General features: G+C 45.0%; 1 protein-coding gene across 3 annotated transcripts in view; it reads left to right on the top strand.

The window, feature by feature from the left end:
- ARHGEF6 (Rac/Cdc42 guanine nucleotide exchange factor 6) overlaps nt 1-18,657 on the top strand; it is a 41,383-nt gene continuing 22,726 nt past the window's right edge. For 2 of the 3 annotated variants that reach the window (XM_015626276.3, XM_015626275.3), the window contains exons 1-5: nt 1-2,223; nt 3,232-3,315; nt 11,217-11,301; nt 15,886-16,013; nt 16,425-16,626. In XM_015626276.3, the coding sequence (XP_015481762.1) occupies nt 2,059-2,223; nt 3,232-3,315; nt 11,217-11,301; nt 15,886-16,013; nt 16,425-16,626 (664 nt within the window). In that variant the 5' untranslated portion in view covers nt 1-2,058. Of the gene's footprint in view, nt 2,224-3,231; nt 3,316-8,224; nt 8,269-11,216; nt 11,302-15,885; nt 16,014-16,424; nt 16,627-18,657 lie in introns of those variants that run through there. The other variant, XM_015626278.3, reaches the window with a different exon arrangement.

The following is an 18,657-nucleotide window of genomic DNA, read 5'->3' as shown; positions in this document are numbered from 1 at the left end:
TCATACCCTGGGTTTGCCACAGAATTAATTTTGGTGTGGGAGTGGGTAAACAAGCTGGAATGTGTTTAGAAGTTACACTAATGGAGGTTGGGATTGAAGTGGCTAATCAAAAACTCTGTAAATTTGTGGACTTCCTGAATATCTTTATCAGCAGATCTTTCAAGCAGTTGGTAAGTGTTCAAGATGTGGGAAGTATTTTCATTTAATTATAATTGCAGACATTGATATCTGCTTGGCTGCAGCAGCTGCGTGTGAAATAATCATTAAACCAAACCTGCCCATGTGTGCCTAAGTTTTCCTTTAGAGGAGAGAGTGGGTGAAGTACTTTGGTGTTCGGGTTTGTAACTGACTTCAGCAAAGCAGGTGTGCAATTCTCCCAGTGTTGGAAGTATTTCTCTGTACATCAGAAACTGCTGTATTCTGATGGAGTGACTGAGGTGTCTTAGGTATCCAAATGTGTGTCCCCATTGATAAATGAGCATTAGTAGTTGTCTTGACTACCTGCAGATTTGAAAAAAGAATTATGAAAGTGGATACTGTATGTATTTCCTTCTGCAGTGCAGTAGTGCTTATGACAACTGGAAAAAAAAACCCCAAAAGAACTGCTGATTAGCCATAATTTTGAAGTGTTTTGCACATGTTTGTAAATGTGCCTCATCATAGAGCTGTGAGCTGTGATTGAGCTGTAAACCACTTTATTCACACGGCTTGCAGCCATGGTTTATGAGTATTTCCACATTACAGAGACCTGGAACTCATCCTGAAGTCCTGAAAAATGTCAGAATTGTGTCTAACCCTAAAAGGATGGTTCTAATTTACTGGTGGCTGTTAAAATTGGTCCATAGGTAGGTCCCAGTACTAGTCATAAGACCTGCAAGGTGGAGGCAAAACCATGCACATTTACTGTGTACAGTTTATCCCTCTGCTGCTCTGTTTTTCCTGAGCCTTTAAATAATGAGTAGTTTGGTAAGAGTGGGTTCTTTAAAACAGCTCTTATAAGTAACAGGGTAGGAATTGGCTCAAAACTTGGTAACCAAGAGATTCTGGTCTCTAGGATGCTTTGTTGCTGTTAGATTGCTCAAGCCATGATGTTCCAACTCCATCATCAAAAGAATTGCTTCATTTTCCATCTCTTCTGGTGAAAGGACAGTTATAAAGATGACTGGACTTTCCTGACTTGCTGTAGTAATGTAATATAGTAATGTAGTAACTTGTGATGGTTAATACTGCCCTGGGCAGGCTGGAAGACTACCTACAGTGGATCCTGAAGTAGTGGTGCAAAGAGACATCTTAATAAGACAAGTAAAATAGTTGGGAATTTTATTCTAATCTTTGGATGACTTAATTCCTGACCTTTTTGAAGTCATCCAGGTAATAGTTTTGAGAGATTATCATCTTCTAAATAACCATTTTTGGATTATATGTGGACTTCTACACAGCAGTTAAAAGAGAGCGTTATTTATGCATAAGTGCATGATCAGAATTTATTTTCAAAACTCAGACAACAGAAAACTATTATAAAAGACAATTTTAATTACTAGGTTTGCCACGTGAAGTTGAAAACCTATTTAGTGTGACACTCCTCCAAAACAACTATTGTGAATTCTGTTTTACCACTGTAAATACGTTGTTATTTACAGTATTAAGTTATTTCTTTGGGCAATAACCTTAAGTTCAGACCAAGTTTACTCAGTGATAGGGTGCCAGCTGCCACAAGGAGGAAGTCTCCAAGTGAGGTATTTTTGGTATAATAACTATTCATATAAAACACTCACTTGTGTTTTCAATAATTTTGCAAAGATGTTGTTAACAATCTGCATTCCCTGTCTCCTGCTGAGTGCTAGAAGCTATTTTAACAACAGTTTTTTACGTTAGAGTAACTTCTTTTAGTTCCTGAGATTTGATTTCTGCACCAAGCACAAAAAAAAAAAAAAAAAAAAAACATAAAAAAAAAATGGTAGTTTCACACTTGAGCTGCAGCAGGAAGATGTAATCACGGATGTGGGTTCCAGTACGCTGTTGTACAGGAGAGCAGCGCTGGCAGCAGAACAGTCAGCCATGAATCCAGAAGAACAGATTATAACATGGCTTATTTCACTAGGAGTCTTAAATTCCCCTAAGAAAGTAGTAGATGACCCAGAGGGGTTCCTGAAAACTTCTCTGAAAGATGGAACTGTGCTTTGCAAACTAATTCATCGGCTTCTTCCGGGATCTGCAGAAAAGGTAATGCTTTCTGATGTATTTCACTACCTTGAGACAGAGCCCTGCTCGGTGAAACTCTGCCCTGGGCATTCTGAGGCCTAATTGCTCTGGTAAGTGAGAGGAGCAAGGAGCTTCAGAGAGAGGTGTTTTACATTTAGGTTTCTAATTCAGAGCCAAGTATGATAGTAGCTTGAGTTCTTCAATTTTGTTTCTACATCCAGAAAAAAAACCCTGCAAGGTTGCACTTGGCTCACACATGTTCAGGCAGTGGCAGGAAATACTTGGCCTACCAGAGATCAAAATATCTTGATTTTGAATAGAGGGATATGCAGTGTATCAGTATTTACATAAATATAACTAATTACAACTGTAAATACATTCTTTCAGAACTCACTGCAAAATACCTTGTTAGTCAGGAAATGCATTGGAGAAGTAGATTGGCACAGGAATAAGCAAATAACCCTTACATCTGTGCCTTTTGGTCTGTCCCAAGACCCGCAAATCCATTGGCACTGAAGCCATGTGAGTAACTCCTGTTACAGTTTGACAAGGCATGTATTCACAGTCCAGAAGTGTGGTGTAAGAATCTGAAGGAGGAAAAAAAGGGACAGAGTCCAATGAGAGAGAGGAACTGACAACACAGAATAGTAGCTTTAAAAAAAACCCGACAACAGCACAGCAGGTTCTCCACCCTATAAAAAAGGAGCCTTTCATTATACAGAGATCAGTTTTGCTAGCTCCTTTTTCTTGCACGTGGTGGCTTGGGGCAGCATGTTGTTAAAGGTCATCCAATTTCCCACTGTCACTTAGGGCACTGTCATATGCTGGCATTCAAAACAAGATGCCGACCGTTTCTATGTGTGCATCACTTCCTCCAGTGGCTTTCTTCCTGCTTCAACAGCTTGCCTGCCACCCCCACCCGCCCCCGATGAAGCTTCCCTAATTCAGTATAAAAGGCACATGTCAATATTCATGCAGGCCTTCTCAACACAGGCAATGCAATGAGATCAGTGGATTTTCTTTCTTTAGTATTGCCTGGAGCCTAAAAATGAAGCTGACTGCATCAGTAATATCCAAGAGTTCTTGAAAGGCTGCGCATTTCTGAAAGTGGAGGTAAGTCAACTTAGATCCTTTCTTTATTGTAACATGCCAGTTTGATCAGCCTTCTGAAAGGAAGCCAGATATCAGAAGGAAAAAGTTGGTATCAATTCCTCGTCTTTTGTATGAATAACATAAATGAGAGCATGGATGATTTAATATTCAGTCTTGACTGCAAGTGTAACACATTCTCATCTTTTGAGACAAAGCATGCAGCCATAGCAGGAGATCAGGCTAAACAGACTTGCACCTGGACCTGTTCATAATTATTTTTTTGTTGTTAGAAGGAATTGCAGGTTTTAGCCTTGCTTCAATGGGAAGGTGAAGTATTAATACTGCACTATTTTTTGATTCCCTGCAACTGTTGGATAGGATTCTGGCAAACACATTTTAAATTGTTCCTTACGCAAAAAAAAATATCCTAATAGAATCAAAAGATACCTTTTGTGTTGCTGTTCCTGATCCTACCTGTGTAGATTCTTACGTTTAACCACAGCTCAAATTTGCAAGATCAGTCTAAATGAATCACTTCAGAGTTCAATTAATTTTGCCATCAAATTTTTTACTATCTAAATACTTTTGTGTCACACTTAAATTCCTGCAGTAAAAAAAGAAACCTGTAGCTGTCTCATCAGTATCTTGTTTGAAACATGCTCAAGATTGTGGAAAAAAATATTCTGAAGACAAAGTCTGCCAGAAGCAGGGACAGCATCCTTGGCATTATACATAATATTCATGCACCACAGTGAGAAAAGTCCCACCAACAATAGCTCTGTTCCTGCATTTTTTCCTTTGAAGGTCTAAGCAAAGAAAGGACCTTCCTTCTCTGAAGAGTTCTTTGCTAATCAGCATGAAAATGTGTTCGTTCCAGAACTGTCTCCCTGGTCTTTTGTTGCCCAGTTGTCGCCCTGAAAACTCGGCTTCTGAGCTTGCTGACATGGTTTTCTAAGGACTTTCCCAGGACATTAACTGTAAACAAAGATATGTGTACATTCTTTCTGTTACATGTCTTCTGATGGGCATCTCTCATGGCCAGTGCAGTGAGAAAGTGTTATCCTGACCATCCAATCCCTGGCCATGGTAAGAAGCCTATAAATCCTGGGAGGAAAAATAAACTCTGCTCTTTCTTCACCACACCTCGACCTGTGTCCGCGTGATCAATTGATCTTCAGCGGTAACACCCAGTGATGCATTTATTGGAGCCTGCTGGAGCAGCAGACTTTTAAAAGCATATATATAGAGAGATTTATAATCCTTGAAGGTCTATGACATAAGAAATCAGTTATTGCCAGTCTTCTGATACTGACCATATGATTTCCTACATTTTTCTGAAAGTTTATTTTTCTATTTGCAAGCTAATAATAAAATGGTTGTGGTGAAAAGTATGTTTAAAAATATGAGTTTTAAACAGCTAAAAGGTAGGGCAGGGGAACAGTCCTCCCCTGTTGTACAGTGCTATCTCATAGTTTTGAAAGCTTGTTCTGCAATATTTCAGTCACACCACAATTTTCAGATACAAGAGGCAACGTGGTGTTTCCATCTCTAGGTGTTCCTCTGATCCTCCATGTGCCTTTTCTTCCTTTGCTTTAATAAATTCAAGTTTTCTGACTACTTTTTTCTTCTGATTTTTAACCCACTTTGAAATATTCTGAGCCTTCAGTAAATCCTTCATGCTCATGTGTGCCTCTCCCATTTGCTGTGAGAAGAGGCCTCAAAAGATGGATAAAAGGTCAAACCTCTCTTGCTCAAGTTTAAATTTTGCAGTGAAATGAAAAAAATTTCTACTTATTTTTTTTTTCAAAATATTACCAGAGTGCCAAGACGTGAATTTTGCTTCTTCCCAGCTCCTCTCTAGCCTCATGCAGAAGAAGGCTCAAGGTAGGACAGCTGAGATGGTGGGCAAGACATGGCACAGGCAGAGTGCTTTTGCTTCCTTCCGACTCTTCTCCCGTGTTGCCAGCTTTTCTGAGTTCTCTCAGGCAAAGCCTCTGCCATCTGTTCCTTCTAAAAGCTGCTCTGTTTGGAACAGCTTGACAAGGAGACTCTAAGCAGCATTCCTGCGGGTGATCCTCCCTCATGCCTGATCCCTAGTTTGCCTTGGAAAGGGCCATTGCCCTTTAGAAGCGGGTTTACTGCATCACATTTACTCTGGAAGAGTGTCTGGAGCATCAGAACAGGCAGAGAACCTTCTGCTTCCAAGATCTATCAAAATTTAAGTTGCAGTGATAATGTATTAGGTAAAAGGAAAATGGGCGCAGATGCTGTTCTGCCTCAGCAACATAGCCTGAGGAAAGGGTAACATCAGGAAAGGTCTGGGTTTAATTCATTTGAATTCTGTGGCAGCTATCCTGCTGCTTACCCAAACCATGGATATGAAAATCTAACCCTGATAATTCTCTCAAATTCTGCCTTTCTCCAAATGGCACAATGAACTCTTGCTCCTTAGATATGAAGAGGTACCCTAGGGCTGGACTTGAGCCACTTCTGTCTTGAGACTGACAAGGGCATGTTAAGGTCAAATATTCTTTTCCTGCTGCAGATGTGAGCAAAAGAGGATAGTCTGAGGAAAATGAGAGTTCAGGACTTATTTTCTGGATACTGACTTGTGCAAAAGGGCCTCATCCTGGGGAATCTCAAACATGACATTAGCATGCCATCCTGGCATCCCATGGCTTCATTGTACTCTGCCTTCCATTTGCTTTTGTCATGGATGATTGTTTGTGGAGCTGCCATGGAATACACCACTTCACTGGGTGTTGCCAACATGCAGGAAAGGTGGTCAGTGTGGAAGGTAGGATTTCCAGCAGCTTTTGGTGGAAACCCAAGTCCCACCTTCCACTCTACAGATACTGCTTGCCGATCTTTCACAGTAGGAGGGAATGGATAGAGGTTACTCTTTGAGAGCTACACATACGCACTTCCCTCCTACCCTTTGTTGTCCTGGTAACTCAGGAAGTGGAAGAAAGGAAGAAGCACAGTGAGGCAAACAGCAACTTCTCTTGTTTTAGAGGAGCAGTGAAATATTTGGACATGGGGGTAGAAGGACACACTGTGACCTTCCTGCTATGAGCTGGCTCCATTAAGCTGAAGCCATTCTACAGGCTGGAGGTGTGAGCTGGAAGAATCCACCTCATGGCAGAGTATAAATAACAAAACAGTTCCTTTAGCTTCAGCCCAGGACTGAAGCCTGAATTCTTTTGCCGTTAGTGTTAGTCCTAATGTGTTAGTCCTAAAAGAGATGACAAGCAGGGGAAATCACCCCATCCTTCTAAACAGGCAAGTGTCGTAATGAGGTGAAACAATGAGACTGTGTCCAAAATTTTCCAGCAGCTTTTCAGTGCTAGAATTTGATCCAAGTTATGAGAACATTTGTCAGTCCAGCTCTGCTGAGACAAAGGACTAGGCAAATAGACGTGGGCACTTCATTGGAGCTTAAGTGTCCTTAGAGGATTCTTTCATGGCTTGGACTGAGGAACAGTGCAGAAATCCTGAATGTGCTTAAATTACACTGGCTTCAACATCTGAGCTGTATCTGACCCAAGAGCTGGTCCAGTGAGTGAGCACTGCTAAGGCAATGCCAGCTGGATGCAGGTGGAAAGGGGACAACAAAGGGTTCTGTCCTGATGGCCAGGTGGAGTCTAGTGTAGAAGAGACAGGGAAGAGATCATGACAAAAGAGAAAAATCATAGAAAGCTTCTGGCCTAGCTGCTTCTTGAGGACACAAACGAGAACTTCGCTTTTATTCCTGACACAAGTGTGCATATAACAACAACAGATGAATAGCTAAGAATCAGTTGCTGATGAAGAAGCACAAGACCTTCATTCAGCAGCAGCATTTTATTGTTAATACAACTACAAAACTCCTGGCAAGGTCTGAATTTTGTGAATTAAGAACAGTCTATGCCAGATAAATTGATAGCTGGAATAAACCTGGCTGTCAAGGATGATCATAGAGTATGCAGAGGGTCATTACCATCACGGGCAGCACAGAGATTATTTATGCTGTTGGAGGTGCCTGCAACCTCCAACAAGCTACCTGAACTGAAGGTGTGGTTAAGAAGGTGAGAAATCATCATCCTCTTAGCTCCCCATCCATGCACTCCTAAAACCTGCTCTGCTTTGGCTTCTCTCTAAAGTGACATTACCTCTCCTAGCTGGACAAGGTCAGAAGTGAGAGCGCCTGCCCAGCACTAACCAGCACAAGCACTGGAGAATGAGTCTAGCTGAATTTAGAGTGACCCAGTGTCCCAGAGACTCCTGGCACTAGATGTGTGGGGTGGCCCTGCATGGGGTTGGGACCTACTGCTGGGCTTCACCCTGGGTTATCAGTACAGTGCTCCATTCCCTGCCCACGCTGCAGCCTGCTGGTGTGCTGAAGTATCTGTGGATTTTCCTGTTCCCTGCTGGAGAATGTTCCCCGAACAGATGGGCACAGGCAGCAGAGGACACATCTCACTGCCTCAGCTGAACTGTGCCTCATCTGTGGGTGCTTCTGCGGTGTTTCTCTTCACAGTGATGCAAACCTGCTGCAATTACTGCTCCAATAGCGTGGGTATTCCTTCCTTGTTCCATCCTTTCCTGTCCTTTTAACTTTTCCTTCCCTCCTCTCCCCGATTTACTTTTTCCCTATCCCCTTTCTCTTTCCTTCCCCCTCCCTCCCCTCCACCCCCGGCCTTTCTTCCTTTCTCATCTCTTTACTCTTTGCCGTCCTGTTCCCGCTCTCCCGGGGGTCTCCTGGTGCCTCCCGCCCGCGGCCGGAGGAGGGAGCTGCGGCCGCACGGCCGCGCCGCGTCCCGCAGCGAGCGGCGGGGCGGAGCGGGGCGGCGGCACCGCCTGTCACTTCCCCTTCCCTTCCCTTCCCTTCCCCGCGCCGCGATCCGGCTCCGGGTCAGAGCCGCAGCGGCCGCTCCGCAGCACCGCCCGCGCTGCCGCCATGCCCCGGGGCTGCGCGCCCGCCCGCCCGCCGCCGTGAGTACCGAGCGCCTCCATCCCCCGCGGGTGTCCCAGCCGCTCCGCAGGCGTGTCTCCGGGCAGCTCCCACGGGTGTGTCCCGGCTGAAGGGGGTGACAGCACCGCTGTACCCGAGCGGAGCGCCCGCAGCCGCCGCGGTGGTTGCGCTCCGGGCGCTCCGCGGGGTCGCGGCGCTCTCCCCGCCCGCCCGGCTCTGTCTCGCCGGTGCTGGCGGAGCTCCGGCCGCACCGCCGCTCCCGCTGGAGGCAGAGGCAGGTCCAGTAGGAGAAGCCGGGTCAGCGAGCGCCCGAAGCGCCTCATCACTGGGGGACGGGCGGCTCCAGCCCCCGTCCTCGGGTTTGGAGGCGTCGCGGCCGCGCCGCGTTTCGGGCTTGGCACCTAGCTGGGGGTTTCCCGGGGGCTGCCCGACTGTGGACAGCTCGGACTCGAAACACAACCCAGCTTTCCCTAACTTTTCTGCACTTCCCTTCTCGGGACTGAGATTTTGAGTGCTGATAACTTGCCAGCCGCACGCGGGTTTGGGGCTCCTCGTTTGGTGCTCTTCTGCTCCCGAAGCATCGGCTCCTGCTCATCCCCTCGCTGTCTGTGGCGGAGGCTGGCGGTGCGGCAGTGCAGAGCTTCTCTTGCCCGGTGCGATGCTTGAAGAAACAGCCGGAGCGTTTTACCGAGGAGAGCTGCAGTCTGTGATTCCGCAAGTCAGAATAGGGTTTTTATGGAGATCCTCAGATGACAGGTGTAGATTTAAATGCTGTTTCAGTTAGCTCTACCTGATATTCCATGTGTTAGAAGTGAAAAAGCCTTTTCTACCTCTATTTGTCTTCTAGCTGCATCTTGTCTTTTAGTTATGACTGATATTATCAATGGATTGTGCTGGAAAAAGTAATTTTTAGCTCATAAATGCGGACTTTTCTGTATGAGGAATTTATTCTGGAACAAGCTGTAGAGTATATTTACATTACAGTAGCTGACCCAGAAGAGTTTTTCACATAGCCGCTGTTGCACAGTAGCTGTTCCAGACAATTTCCCCGTGAAGAAGTTCTAAATGTTATTACTTACTTTTGTGCTAGAATTTTTTTGCATCTCTTTCTTCCCACCATTTTCATCTGGACTTTGTCAGCCTGATGACTCTGAGCTTACAGCATTATTCTCTGCATTGAAGGATTTGGTATGTATTTTAGTTCTTTGCTCCTTAGGAAAAAAAGGTGTTAATTCAAGGCAGAACTTTATTTTTCTGGAATTACGGAAGTGGAAGAAAAAGGGTATGGCTGAGAAAATGACACACCAGAGAGATGCATGCAAACGATCCAGCCTGGCTGTTTTCTTTCCTCTTGTGCAACTGTAACATCCCATGCTCCAGCAGCTGCCAACGGGGTCAGTGCACGCCTGGGCTCTCTGTTACTGTCTCCCTTTCCCCTGAGATGGGAAGGTCGCTGCTTAGGGCTGAGGGCAGTGCTTGGGTAGCAATGCCTGTAACTGCAGGGCAGGAAAACTGGTTCTGTGCACCAGCTGGCAGAGGGGATGGGACTTGCATGGTCTAAAGGAGCAAACCCGAGTGAGTGCAGGTGATAGATCAGTTCAGAAACAGCCCAAGGTAGGTGGGTATGTCCCTGGAATGTGCAAAGCAGTAGATGCAATTGGAGCTGTGGAGCTACAGGTTTTAATATTTGTAATGACAGTAAACTGTCCCCATGTTAAGCATGGATTACGTTTCTTTAGGGTAAAGCATGTCTCTCAGTATTGAGTAGCTGAGTCAATCTGAAAACATATTCTCAACAAAGAGCAGCCTTTTGTACTGTCTGTGTTGGACTTTGGTGCTGCTCTGATGTGGCTGTTAAGAGAAGTAGATGCCACAAGCATCCAGGGCTGTGAGAGAGGCCAGTCCCCTTCCTGTTTGAAATATGCCAAGCGTACTCAAGGAGCTCTGTGTGGAAAGCAAGAAAGGGCTGTTTTAAAGGGCAGTACTAGCCTAAAGGTAATTAAGACTTGTGTCTTCATTTAGCAGGATACAATTTTGGGTGTTGGAAGTGTTTGTAATTAGATGGTGTCTGCCAGGAGAGCTTTAAAATCATCTTTTCTGATCATTGGATTTGTGTATCTGTCTCCATCCGCAAGACAACATGCATTTGGGGATTAGCAGATGGTGCCATGGTGCTACCAACAAGAGGGACTTCTTGTATCTCTTATCTTTGCTTCATTAATGGTAGAATTTGTACAGTCTGTATGAAGCTGAGCACATTTTTCAGGTGTTAGATGGGGTTGAAGCGTTTAGAAAACTCAAACTGCCCCTCATTGTACTGGTGGTGATTTCTGAAGTGTACAAGGTTCAGGTTAACAGTCATGGAAAATGACTTGCTAACCATGTATTTGTTTCACCATTGAGGATTAGCAACACCAAATTCTTTAGAGTGAAATTTTTGTATATTAAGATAACTGTGTTTGTCTTCCTGAAAAAAAAGTGTAAATATACTATATATTACAATAGCAGATATTGTGTGTGTTAATAGCAGATATTGTGTATGTTAATTCTGCTGTGGAAAATATGTGTATGTTTATACATAGATCTGTATGTACAGCCTCAATCTCTTCAGTTTTAGATAACAAAAGTAGCAACAAAATCTTTCCTTCCCTCAAGGCTAGCAATAACCTTCTCAGTGATTTTCAGAGTTGTCTCTGCTCTGCAGACAGCACTGATTCCTTCCCTGTCTCCAGCACTACTCTCCAAATGCTTCTGGGTTCCCCTGCCCTTCCCACGATGCCTGCCAGCGGTGCCCCAGGAATTCTCCGGCTGTAAAGGAAATGGAACTTGTCAGCCCTGAATGAAAACCCTTTTCCTGTAGAGACATAGGGGCTGCCTAATCCTCATGGTCACCCTCCAGCACCGTGGGTGGCTCCAGCAGCCAGTGTGAGATGTTTTGGGCTCAATTGACTGAGTTCATCTTTCACAGGTGTTTGATCCACATGATTTGTACACGGGAGATCAGTTCTCCAAGGTCCTGAGCACATTAACAGCTATAAATAAAGCTACTGAAGGTAAGAAAAAAGGGGTTCTTCCGTTGTCCTTTCAAGCTATTTCTCTTGTGTATGCAGGGCCGGTTTTTAATTTTTGTTAATTCCTACTTTATGGTGATTTCTGGAGGTTTGTCAAATTGTGCTGCTGGCACTGATGGCTGATGGTGGATCGTGGGATTGACATTTCAAGCTTCTACCAACTCTGGGTTAAAATGTGATGTTTCAGAGTCGCTGTATGAACACTGAAGAGCTCAATTATCACTTTACACTGAAGGACCTCTGCTCGGTTTTTGAGCATTAAGGGACCTCAAAGTAGGTCAGCATAAAGGATCCTCAGTGTAAATGAACATGCACCTCCCAAAATGCAGATATCAGATTTTAAAGAGTGTGTTTTAAAGCTGAAGAGAAAAACAGCTCCATCTGCATAATACCGTTCCTGAATGTCAAAACAAACTTTGTTGCTAGTTGCAACATTGTATTTATGTTTTTCTCTCTCTCATCCTGGTTTCATGGAGTAGACTCCTGGATCTGGGAATCAAGCTGATGGCTTGTCCTCTATCCTTGGGAGCAGGAATAGGCTGCTGAAGCAAAGCAAATCAGTCCATCCTGATTCCTTTCCAGATATGTTCCCTGCAGATTGCTTTAAAATGATATTCAGTAGCATAGTCTGTGAAAGGGGCGATGTACGATGGCACAGTGGCGCTCTGGGGAGGGGTGAGTGGACCAGGATCCCTTTTCTGAGGTGATGAGGAGCAGGTCTGCCTGGTGCTGGGAAGAGTTCACAGCCTCTTGTCATACAGGTGTATTAGGACAGACTCCTGCACACTCACTGAAGTCCAGCACCAGAAGAGTTCCCTTTCCCTGTTGCAGGTTATATTTGAGGTGGTTTAAAGGGGAAAATTTCAAAATGAAAACTTGTTACTTTCCTCTCATTGAAAGGCTTTCCTTTTGACTTACTGCATTTTGGCTATACATTATATAAACTGGTGTATAAATTATCATGCATATATTGTACATCAGCATCTATAATAATATGCCTAATAATAATATATAATGTATAATAATAATAGTATATATTTGTAAACCCTCCCCATGATTTGTACACACATTATGTGTGTGTGTCTGTGTATATAATGCTGCTCTGAAGAAATTCAGGTTCTGAGGCTGCTGTTTTGCAGCACTCAGTTCTGCTGACAGCTTACTCCATAGAAGTTTGGGAATGGGAATTTGGCCTCAGCCAGCCTCAGCACCTCCTCTCAGCCTCTCACCACTCAATTACCAACAGCTGACCCAGTGTAGAAGCTCTTGCAGTTCAGTGTGATGGGGGATATAAAATGTAGGTTAACTTGACCAGCAGCAACCTGTACAAATGCTGCTGTTATGATTGATATTTGCTTCATTATTCTGAAAGCAAAAGGAGAAGGAAACTCTCCTGCCTCTGTCCTTGCCCGTTGCTGGACTGGAGGGGTGTGATGGAGTATGTGCTGACAGGGTGGCAAGGCTGCAATGCCATTTGCACATTACTTCCCTTTTTTACAGCCCCATCTCCATTCTTCCAGCCACCCCTGTGCCAGCTCAGGGGACAGGGCTTTGCTGGGGAATAGTTCTTGTCATATGTTACTGATGGGGCTATAGAGAAGCTGGGATCCTCTTGGTTTCATGGGAAACATCTGTTTGAACATACGCTTTCTGTGTTTAAACGCTAAAAAGTGCAATGCCTGCGATATAATTAGCTGCTCATGCAGAGAGCACCCTTGGGAAAAGTACAGAGTAAAATAAATACGTGTCTCAAACATTTACTTTTTGGTGGCTTGGCCAAATTCCTAAGGAGCAGGAGCCTGTGTCCTACAAACTGCCACTGCAGATGGTCTGGTTTGTCTGCTTTGCCAGAGGCCACAGGCTGAATGGAGCATCAGGATAAGCCTGGTACCAGCTCCAGCAGTTGCTGCTGGCGCCAAGGCCCTGACACACCTGCACATCCCAACACCCGCAGCACTGCTGCTTCCCAACACCCTGGCTGGAGGCAGAGGGAAGTAGGTGTCAGCTAAGGAAACACTGTGGGAATATATTTCTGAACATTCATTTGAAGTCCAAATCCTTGTGTCTTCATGGATCTTTTTATACAAATAACTGGAGGCATCATTTGTAGTGGATAAACTTGTAGTTCAGCAGCTGTCCATCAACACAGCAATACAGAGATTGATGTTTTTGTCTGCAAGGGAGGGCAGGGGAGGAAAACCAGCTGTGCTGGATCAGACAAGGCTTTTCTGCCAAAAATAGTGTAGGAATGCAAGCAGAAAGCCCAGCTATTTTAACCGTAGTTTAAGCAACATATGGCAGCAGTGTTCTGTGCTGGACCAGGCATAAAATAGGACACTGTCATAATGCAATATAAATGTTACGCTTCCCTGCCAAACTGTCAAAGGCAGTTGTACATTTGTTTCTAGGTTGCTGCAGATATTTATAAAAGCTTTGGAAGATTGGGAGAGGCAGGGAGAGTCATAAAATCTACAGTAATGGAGTCATTTCCCTGTGACTGTGGCTGATGACTTGAATAAGAGAAGTCTGGACTCAGGATTTATACCCTCCCTTTCAGAAGGAATCAGGGGAAGAATATCTCACACTGGCAGCCAGCCACGCCCCTGGCCTGTGAGTCATCAAGAGCAGCCAAAACCGCTCCTGCTCAAATATCAGGATGCTTCAGAAAGAAAAACCCACTCTGTTGGCAAAATAGGTTTTACATGGGGAGGGGCTTTGCAGTTGCTACAGCCCAGGAAGCTGGGAATTCACTGTGCAGTTGTGAGGCAGTTGTGTAACAAGCAGGGCAAGGGAGAAAACTGACTCACTGACAGCACACAAGGTTCACCATGGATGTTGCCCATTGGAGCGTGGGCTGGCTAGACTGGTGTGTGAGTATGGCATGGCTGGGCTTTGTAAGGCAGCAGCACCTGGAAGTCATGGGCACGGACCTGGTCCCCATTGTGCAAGGGGTAGGAGAAAGACAAAGTAAGCCCCTTCCACAAGAGCTCACAGTTTGTGTTGCTCCAGGTCCAATCTAAGGATGAGATGTTTTCCTATTGGAACATAAAACCTCTGAGGAGAATAAAAGCCCAGCTGGGTTCCTGTAACTCCCACCAAACTTCCCCTTCAGAATGAGTTTTCCATGCTGACATTCAGACTGAAGGAGACTAGAGGAAAAGCAGCCTTGGAGTTTGTCTTTTCCCGATTTTTGCTCATGTTTCATGGCTGTATCACCCTCTCCTCTTGCAGTGTTTTCAAGGCAGAGCTCCAAATGTGGTCCAGGGACTTGCACACCCAGCACAAGGATTTCTGCAGACTGCTCTGTTCTGCTTTTGAGGTCCATGGACACACAAGGTCCCCACTGCAGGTGGAAAACTGCAGCTCTGGAATGCAGAAATATTCTTAAATCTGAAGAGAAGCTACAAGACCGATTTTAAAAGTCCTTCACAGTTTACTGAAATGTTAATATCTGCTGTTGTGTCTTTTGAGCACCATGGGACACAGAAAGGAGGTGATCTGAGTAGTGTTCCAGAGTGTGGTGTGGGGTGCAGTAGCAGTGAAGTACTGGGGATTACTGGGTGGCTTGAATCCCATGTTTTTACGCCTCTGCAGCATCCAACAGGATTTTAGGCCTGAATGCTGCCAGATCCTGCAGGAGCTGGAACTGCTCTTAGCAACAAGGCTACTAAGTCTCTGCACTTAGATGCACTCAAGATGAGGAAACTTCTTACACTGGCAATTTTTTTTGTGTTAATATAGAAACAAATCACTAATTATGAAAACAGATGTTCCAGAGCAGCAGCAGCATTGCCTCCAGTGTCAGATGGGGACAGAAGCAAGCCTAGAGACTGGTTTGCAAAGGAAAGAGCTCTGAGTGTGTGAAGGAGGCAGCTCTAGGAGTTGCTGGGATGATGTGAGTCTTTCCATGGGCAGCTCATCTCCTGGGGATGACACTCCTGTCCTTCCTTGGCGTGGCTTGAAACCCTCTCTCACATGACTAATGGCAACAGTCCATGGACAGCAATCAAAATAGTGCCTAACCTCTTTCAGCTGGATAATGAACCCAGAAGGACTCCTCTAAATAGAAGAGTGATTGTATTGGCCAAGTGTTCAGCATTCCTCCCCACTCACTGGAATAGCCCACACTGCAGATGCAGAGATGACCTAAGAGCATTCACTGGAGAGCTAAATTTTGACTCACCTTCAACAGTGCTTACTTGGATCCCAGAAACATTCCCAGTAGGGAATCACAGTACTGAGTACTATTTACTCTTCTACAGTTTTAAGGGGGATTTCAAAGAAATACTGCAATTGGACATGTGGCTGCAGAGCTGGCACAACCTAGGAGTGCCTTGGATTGCAATTCAACTTCTACCATGATGGAAGGGTTATCCCAGCCCAGAAAAGTACCCTCACTGCTGACTGGGAGTATCCATGCTGCAGATGCCATGCACTTGTCCTGCTCTGATGTGCTTTGAATTGTTGTGCCCTGTTCCTCTTTTCTTTACAGGCTTTACTCTTTGCTGTGATGTGGAGGGATGGTGGACAGCTGGATAAAACTCAGATGTTGTTTTGTTTCCCCAGATCAGCTGTCAAAAGGGCCATGTTCACATCTGTCCTCTCTTAACTCCGCGGCTGGAGACGCCCAGAGTGACTCCAACAGCACAGCTTCCCAGTCAGCAAGGGGATTACGGAGGCAGTCCAAGCCTGTGGTACCCTTTATTTAATGTGTAATCATGTGGTTTGATGGCCTTGGGGGTAGAGGAGTTTGATTCATACCTCTGGGTCAACACCAGAGGTTGTTCTCCCCTGATCTCCCTCATGGGCTTGCTGTCTCAGCTGGAGAGAGCCCCACAGGTTCTCCAAACTGCAGTGTTTCTCTGTGTGACACGAGAGGAGTGATTCTTATCTGCCACCCATTGCACTGGGAAAGTAAATTAAAGCTGTGGAGGGACCTTGTGGTCCTCTGAAGGGAATGTTTACACAACAGCAAGATATTATTGGTTGTTATACAGAGCAATACTGAAAAAACAGCTGTCACAACAGAGGAGAACAATGGCTTCTCCTAGTGGTTTCTGTTTTTTTGACTATTTACTGATGTTTTTCCACGTTTCTTTCCTTAGGAGATGACCGAGAATGGCAGTCATCAGCTGGTGGTAAAAGCCAGGTTCAATTTTAAGCAGACCAATGAGGATGAACTCTCTGTTAACAAAGGAGACATTATTTATGTCACCCGAGTTGAAGAAGGGGGTTGGTGGGAAGGCACCTTGAATGGAAAAACAGGCTGGTTCCCAAGCAACTACGTCAGAGAAATCAAATCTACTGGTAAGCAAATTGCTTTCAAGTGCTGATTGAATGACAGTGGCATAATGCAGTGAAGACCCTCGTGCCTTTGGGAAATTTCTGCTATTTATTAAGGACAGTTTGTGTACTTCAGACAGCTGGGCTAATGGAAGGATGAGTGGAAGGGTAAAGTGCAGTGTTTCAGATGAATTGCTTGAATGTAAAAATTGTCTTTCTCTTGCTCCCCCCAAGCCCCAGCAGCATGGAAGCAGGGATATTGTCAGAGGATGACAACAGAGATGGATGTGGGTCTCCTTTGTCCTGAGGAACTGTCAGGTCATTCCAGTGTCTGAGCACAGAACTAGCTTTTTGTTAAAGACCTTGGTCAGGCAATGTATTTGTGTTTGATCCTGGCTTTTCAGGTATCAGTGGAATGGGTGCTCACTATCACGGTGTGGAATCCAGCAAAAATGCATGGCCACAGGGCATGGTCCCTGTTTTGGTCCATAGTGATGGTTGATTTCAAAGTACATTTTCCCCCAGATGCTTCTGCTGCAGTATGGAGAAAGGAAGAAGGAGGGGATGATCTGTCAGTGACATCTGCCTTTATTGAGCTTTGTGTTGAGTGTCCTTAACATTTTCTGTGATGTGGTTGAACCAAGACGTAGGGTGGTGATGATGTGAAGCCCCTGGCCAACTGCCCTGTGGCATTACACATCCATTCAAGCAGCTCACCCCTGCCCAGGCCTTTGTCTGAGATTAAAGTGTTTTTTTGCAAAATGCAACTTAACTCCTTAATGTGCCTTGAGGACTTACCATAAACAGAGACCAATTGTGTGCTTGGTGCTGGTTCTATGGCTCAGGATCTGCTCTGGCCTCAAACCCTGAGATGCCAGCAGGGATCTGCAAAGTAGCAAAATGTGCAGCCGGTTGGACATCCTTGTTTCTACTCTTGCAAAAATAAAGCAAAGGAGGGAAGAAAAAAATCCATTTTTTAGTGTTCAGAATTAGGTCCATTTTTATTTAATTCTAAATTTAAAAAATGATTGTTAAGATATCTCATCTCCCACTGTTTCCCTCTGGGAAATGATGTTTGAGTTGGAGCAGGAAGTTGCAGCAGGGATTGAAGGCTTGTCTGGCACAACTCAGGAATCACTAATTAACTCAGTGAGGGGAAAAGAGATGTTTTAAAAAAAGGAGAACAAACTTGAGTCCTATAAGGAAAATTAGATGGGAGTTGCATGACATGACACTGCCTCACTGAAGTGAAGGGCCAGTCTCTCAGAGATCCTGATGTAAGAGCCCATCAGATTTTTCTGTCTGCAGAGCTTTTCCCTCCAGATGCTCTCTCGGCACCGTTCCACGTGGCAGGAGGGTTCATTGCCCCGGTGTCTGCATGCTCAGGAGTTGTGTCTGTATTGCAAGCAAGGAATGAGGAACCATCAGTGAACCCTCCCTGCCCCAGGAACGCTGCTGGGGCTGCAGCTGGCAGGGAGCTGCTTTTCCTACCTCCATAGTGTAAGACTGGTCCCTCTGAATGCAGTTACTTGTTTTTCAGCAGTGTCCATACCTCTGCTGTGTCCTAGGTGTGCCCTTTGGTTGGAAATATTCTGTGAAATAACTGCAGAGCTGAGCTCCTGTGAGCCTTTAGCTGGAAGTGACAGGAAGCACTACAAGGGCAATAATTAGACAGTACATAAAGAGGGTAAATGTATCAATTTCAAGTTTCTCCTCTGCTATCAGTGTGAAAGTAATTGCCTTGTCTAAGTGATTGCAGGGAGACAGGAGAGCCTGTCTGCTGCACATTGCATGGAGCTGTTTCAGGATGTCCAGTGTGGCCAGGACTGGGCCAGCCTTGCTCTGCCTGCCTGCCCCAGTCCAGAGGGGAGATGGTGTTGCTGGCAAAGGCATGCTGCTGGAAGGGAAGGAAAATTTGAGCGGGGATTTGTCCATGTGTGTGAGTGTGAGTGCTGGAGGCATCCACAGGGATTTATTAAATGCAGAATGAGAATTGATTGTCATGGTTTTAGGAACTTTTCATTTAAATCTACATTCAGAGAAGGATTTTGCATC

This window comes from Parus major, chromosome 4A, assembly GCF_001522545.3.
Source record: "Parus major isolate Abel chromosome 4A, Parus_major1.1, whole genome shotgun sequence".
NCBI lineage: Eukaryota > Metazoa > Chordata > Aves > Passeriformes > Paridae > Parus > Parus major.
Note: the sequence above shows the minus strand (reverse complement) of the source record. Positions and strands in the feature narration are given on the sequence as shown.